The sequence below is a fragment of the Uloborus diversus genome, chromosome 9 (genome assembly GCF_026930045.1).
Source record: "Uloborus diversus isolate 005 chromosome 9, Udiv.v.3.1, whole genome shotgun sequence".
In the NCBI taxonomy this organism is placed as follows: domain Eukaryota; kingdom Metazoa; phylum Arthropoda; class Arachnida; order Araneae; family Uloboridae; genus Uloborus; species Uloborus diversus.
In genome coordinates, this window is record NC_072739.1 from 30,407,377 (window position 1) to 30,413,606 (window position 6,230).

The 6,230-nt window shown below is 35.2% G+C and overlaps 1 protein-coding gene across 1 annotated transcript; it reads right to left on the reverse strand.

The window, feature by feature from the left end:
- Window positions 1-514: 514 nt before the first annotated feature.
- On the reverse strand, window positions 515-5,646 carry LOC129230132 (uncharacterized). The gene is made up of 2 exons (XM_054864536.1): window positions 4,138-5,646; window positions 515-532 (listed from the first exon to the last, which is right to left on the reverse strand). The coding sequence occupies exons 1-2, from the start codon at window positions 5,644-5,646 to the stop codon at window positions 515-517; spliced, it is 1,527 nt and encodes a 508-aa protein (XP_054720511.1).
- Between the last annotated feature and the right edge of the window lie 584 nt (window positions 5,647-6,230).

Sequence of the window (6,230 nt, forward strand, 5' to 3'; positions counted from 1 at the left end):
ATAGAAATCGTCTTTAGAGCATTTTTTATATTTTATTAAAGAATATTTTTCAGTTTAATTTCTCCATCATAATCCTTGCATTTTTCTTTCGGTTTTTAATTGTTGCCAAAAAATAATCAATTGATAAATGAATTACTGGCAAATTTAAATAATTAGTTTTGTTGGCTGAACTTAAACGAGCATATATTTGAGGATATTTTTAAAAAGGTTTTTGCAATTAATCTATTTATTATTATTTTTTTTTAGTGATACTTGTTCAAAAATACTTAAAAATTTGAGCATACAAATCAGCAATATTGAGAAAAGATTATTAGTAAATAAAAACTATTCTTTCTGTATGTGCAATACATTTATATTTAATTGAAAGTCAATATCGTTTGTTTTTTTGTTTTTAGTTCAAAGAATAGGTAACAAGTAAATATGTTTTAAATTTCAAAAAGTCAAACCTCAAATAAATTTCAAAATGCAAAAATTTTAGAACTGAAAAACATATTTTATACTCGTATTTTTATATCTATGAGCTTGGTTCGCACTAAAAACACGAAATAATATAAATCTATGATTTCTTGATTACAACACTCAAAAATTGTAGTTGATGGTAATACCTATATGTTAATTCTAAAGCAGCCAATAAATTAAAAATTAGAGAAAAGAAATAGGCGGTACATAGCTCTGTACGAATAGCTTTTACTATAACTCCTATATTTCTCCTCCTCTCAATTTTTAATTAAAATTTTATTGGATGCTTTAGAATTTACATAAACAAAAATATATTAAGATCAATTTCAATTTTTGAGAGTTGCGCAATCAAGAAATCATATACTTACTTTATTTCGTATTGCTTAGTGCAAACCAAGCTTATAGAAATACTTTTTAGAATTAAAAAAATATTTTTTTTACATTTTATTTTCCTTTAGTTTTATTATTCAGTAAATACACCTTCACTATCAATGATTACGATATATCTTCATTTTTTAATTAGAAAAAGATTGTTGTAATGTTCAGAAATTAATGAGAATAAGATTGCAATTAAGTTTTCACTCATACTTGATCTTGCGGGGGGGGGGGGGGGCATGATAAACAGTGTCTTTAATGTAATCCCGTTAAAAAAAATTATGGCGCGTCGAACGAACTTTATTTTAAAGATTAGACGTTTGTTGTGTAACCAAAAGCTCACAAACTGAACTTTTGTAACTGAGAAAAATTATATTTCTCTTAAAATTCATCTATCCCTTATCGCAATATGTGTAGTAATTCCGAAAATGATTTTTTGAAATCGAATCCATCTTTTCTATTTTTATAGATATGAACAAAAGTGTAGACAATTGACTGCGCTTACACGGTCTGAAAATATTATGACACTTGATAAATCTTACAAAGAAATCAAAAGTTACATTTTAGTTTGGTTATATTTACATTTTGATTGAAATATTTCAACTCAAACTAATGAACAGTTAGTTAGAAAATTGATCAAAAAAAAAAAAAAAAAAAAAAAAAAAAATCTAAGACCTTTAGCTAACATACCTTGAAATGTAATCTGTTAATTGAATTTAAAAGCCAGGTCTCTGGTCGGAAGCACTTACCGGAAACGCGGCGTTTCGGGATAAAATATCCCGTTATAGTACTGAATTAATCTCGCTCGCGAGCATAAAAGAGTTCCGCTTCTATTCATTTGGCGCGTCTTACATAATTTATTACTTGCCGCAAAGAATGGCTGGCAGCATTTTACGATTTCGGTACTTACCTAACTAACAGGGTTTATCGTTACATCTAGGATGCCTGAGACAGAAAGTGTCTCTGTGACGTCTAGATAAACTAATGCATAGAAAAATCTTTCTTTCAAGTTTTAATGAATGCGTAACTTGAGCCTGTTGCAAAACAATTCAATTCAAGACGTTATTTTTTTCAAAATTCTTTTGTGATGAATGATATTTTAAAAATAGTGTTGTTCACCTTGTAGTTCAAGATTCGACTTCGGTTGACCTACTCTTATCTACTTTTCTCTTACGTTATATATAAATGGTGCTCTGAAAAAGGCTGACTGTTTTCAAAAATTTATATTAGGAGGACGGTTCATGAAAAAAAAAAAAAAAAACAGAAAACAAATTCTCGCTGAAAATTCATGTGGTTGGCCGTAAATTTTTCCCGCCGAAGTTCTAAGTTATAGTTCAAATTTTTTTCAATGGATGGCGCTGCAGATTTCAAGTCTGCAAGTCAAAAAAAAAAAAGAATAAACTGAAATTCACCGATTTTCCTCCGATTGCGACACGTGATTGCAGCCGATGATAGACATTTTTGAAACACTGTTAGGTGGTTGTGTTCATTAAAAACATTTTTCGAAAAGTTATGATATAATTTTCTTTTTTTTTTCTGATTTACGGGCTTACCATATGCAGCGTCATCTATTGGAAATTTTTGGAAGGGGTATTTACTGCCTACTACATGAATTATCTGCAAGAATTATTTTTTCATCATTAACCGTTACATGTTATAATTTTTGAAAACAGTCAGTCTATACGTAGTGTATTACATTAACTCAACTAGAAATTCACACGGCCAACAACCATTTATACAGCTTGCACAAACCTAACGTACTTAGGTTTTCCAAACTAGATGTCATCAACCTCAAATTTTCCTTCACTTTCATTCTGTGTATTGAAACCAAAGCATATAAATATATTATACTTGATAAATTACTTTTTTACGCATAATCTTAACAATGCAATTTCGAATTCTCTGATAATCGAAATACAAACTCCATACTAACATTTGTACTTGTGTATAGATATATTTCATTAAGAATTGATAAATCTCGTCTCATATTTGCAAAAGAAAAGCATTTTGTATTTTCCGTGGTCATCATGCGAAATTTATTGCCCGAGACAAGGTACGAATCGAAGCGTGTCGTGATTCCATCTCATTCCTTAGAGTGTTTCAATCAATTATTGTGCAAGTGGCAACACTAAATGATCGTCGGCTCTTGAAAAGAACGCCGGTCCAGATTTTATTCCTTATGCATTAAATAAAGAAAATGGCAACGCTGAGACAAGAGGTAGTTTCATTCGGTTGCGGTTGCAGTAAGAAGATTTTTATCGTAATAATTTGTTATTCCTTGTTTTGCTTTTCGAAAGATGTTTTCTTTTCTTTTTTTTTTTTCACTTTGAATATTAGTTTTTTTCCAGTCAAAGATAATTTAAAGACGTACAAAATAAACCAGAATGGCTTTTTTTCTTCGTAAATGATAACTTTTTCTTCGACTGTATAGGGGAAGGGTGGGCATAGTGGCCACTCTAAGGAAAACTTATTTTTTTTTAAGTAGTTATAATTGTTCAAAAGAAATGAAAATTATTTATAAGATAGCATATATTGTTATACTCATTAAAAAAATAGTATTAACCTCTATCTTAGTTACTTTTTATAAAAATAATTGTTTTGTCACGCCCTACCAAATGGCCACTTTGCCCGGCGGGGTAGGGCAAAACGGCCACAGGGTGGCCACTTTGCCCGATGTCAAAAATAATACTACAAATGCATTATAAATACCAAACTATGTATATATTGTCACAAATTCAAGATAATTTACAAAACTAAGATAAATGTAATAAATATAATAAATGTAATCACAACTTTCATGATTTTTTGTCTCATGTTTGCAGTCTATTTACACAGGTCACAAATAAATTCATTGTCCTCTTCTTCACATCCAGCACACGCTTCATGTGCCCATTTGTGGCAAGCCGAACACCTTATCCACCCTTCATTTTCTTTTGATTTTGAGAACGAGTCCTGGCAGAACAAACAATCCACGTCACTTTCATCACTGTCAGATTCGTTCAAAAACAAAGCACGATTTCCCACTTTTGGTTTCCTTTTCTGTTTGACAGCTGGTTTCTTTTTCTTGGTAGCCAACTTCTTTTTTTCTTCTTTTTTCTCTAGTTTGATCCTCTTCAGTTTTTCTTTGTCTTCCTTTTCTGCCTTCGCTGCTTCAAGTTCAGCCTTGTAAGGGCTTGAGGTTAAAACTGCAGCCGAACCCTTTTTTCTTTTATTTTTTCTTTTGATGATATTTATTTTTGGAATCGGGACAATATCTTGAGGGCTAACAGCAAATGATGTACTGGGTATGGCGGTTGGACTTACAGCAGATGAGGTACTAGGCATGGAGCTTAAGGCAGATGAGGCATCGGGTTTTAATGGACGACCATCATTTGAGGCATTTAGGGTTGAAGAGACGAGAACAAATAATGCTGTGGGGTCTCCGGCACCTAATATAGGCCCTGAGCTTGTGCTTTCTTCGGGATCGGGATCAACAGGCCCTGATGTTGCACTTGCGTTGGGATCGGCATCAGCAGATCCTTCTTTATCAGAGTCCGGTGAAACTGGATTGATGTCAGCTGTGCGGTGTGACTGAGATGGATTGGGAATTTCCGTTGTTGTAGAAGCAATAAAATCTGCTTCAGTGAACACATCTCTGTTGATTGGCACTATGCCACACCTTCTAAATCCGTTAACCGCAACAGTAGGAGTAGCTGCGCTCAAAAATGACTCCCCGAGAAGACGAGACACTTGATATTGGGTTACTTGCCTACCAGGGTTATTTCGCAAGAATCTCTCAATTGCTTGTACATAATAGGTGTTAAATGGCCCCATAAACGCAACGTCTAACGGCTGGAGCTTGTGACTGCAATGAGGGGGGATGCAAACCACAGTTGTATGGTTTTTCCTGGCCTTTTCTAGAAATTCAAGGTTCCTGGTGTGCGTTGCATGTCCATCAAGTACCAATAAAACAGGGTCGTCTTCTGAAGGCTTAGCAAAGCGTAAAAAGTGCTCAAACCATTGAGTGAAAATGTCCGTTTGCATCCATCCTGATGGATGGCAGGCGAAAACTGTCCCTGGCGGAGAACCATCCTGGAGCTCAACTTTCATCCGCTGCCTTGGAAATATGACCATAGGAGGTATAAAAGTCCCCCCTGCTGACATAGAAACTACAAATGTCGAAAGAACACCTCTTTCAGCAGATGTGAGAGAGCCAACTTGTCGTCTGCCTTTAAGCGCAAAAACCTTTGACGATTTAGTCTGGACAGTCATAAGTCCTGTTTCGTCGACATTGTAAACCCTGTGAGGAGGATATAAATGGTTTTTCTGGACATCCTCTAAAATGTCGAAGAACTTCGAAACATTTACTTTGTTAAACGCTTGAGCTCTTGCCGCCGAAGTTGCCTCTGGTGCTCTCAACACCATTTCAGGGTGGCGCTGTCTAAAGCCCCTAACCCAATCTTTCCCAGCCATTTTTTTTTCATTGTTGAAGTTATGTGGGATTTTATTTTGCTCTGCAAGTTTGTACGCAAGACTCCGCAAATCAGGTACAGTGATTCCGAAAAAGCGTATCTCCATTTCTAGAAGATGTTTTACAAGCTGCTCTTCTTGTTCTGCAGTGAAAACAGGACGGTAGTGGCCAAGAACTTTGTTTGTTGCCTTAGCATGCTGGTTCCTATTTAAAACCCGGCGTTTCAACGTGTTCCTTGGAACATTGAAGCTTTTGGCAGCTGTCTGCATTGGCATACCATCTTTCACGGCGTCGATAGCCCGCTGCATCGCCTGAGGATCCCAAGACTGTTGCTCGCTTTTCCGTTTATATCTAGAGACCATGACTCCAACTGAAAAAAAAAATGGAAATAAGTTGTAGTTGCATACAAGACATTTAATTTTACTTTTTTCTATATATTAATAAATATATTTAAAATAAAACTAAATACTTGCTATAGGATACCTAACCTGGGTTCGGGGACAGGTAAAATAAATATATTTTATATTAAAAACTAAAATTGTTGGTGTCGGGCAAAGTAGCCACGGTAGAGGGTAAAGTGGCCACTGCTGTGGCCACTTTGCCCTTTCTGACGCCATTACGAAAATGCGACTTTACACGGACACCTGTTACACCCAGCTCTTACTCCTACACATGAATTGATAGCCTAAATTACACTCTTTTCAATGGTTATTGTCAGCATTACTTACTAGGGTCGTAGTTATAGATATACAAAGTAAAGTAGACCACTTACCTTACATCAACAACTTGAAAAACAACAAATTTGACATTAAAATCGGAACACGTAAACTGATCACCTTCACAACGCTATGGAACACTAATGAAGGTCTCACGCAGTAGTTGAGACGTTGGCCGCTGCGTAGCGCCACTGGGTGGCAGAGAAATCGGCCGTGGCCACTATGCCCGC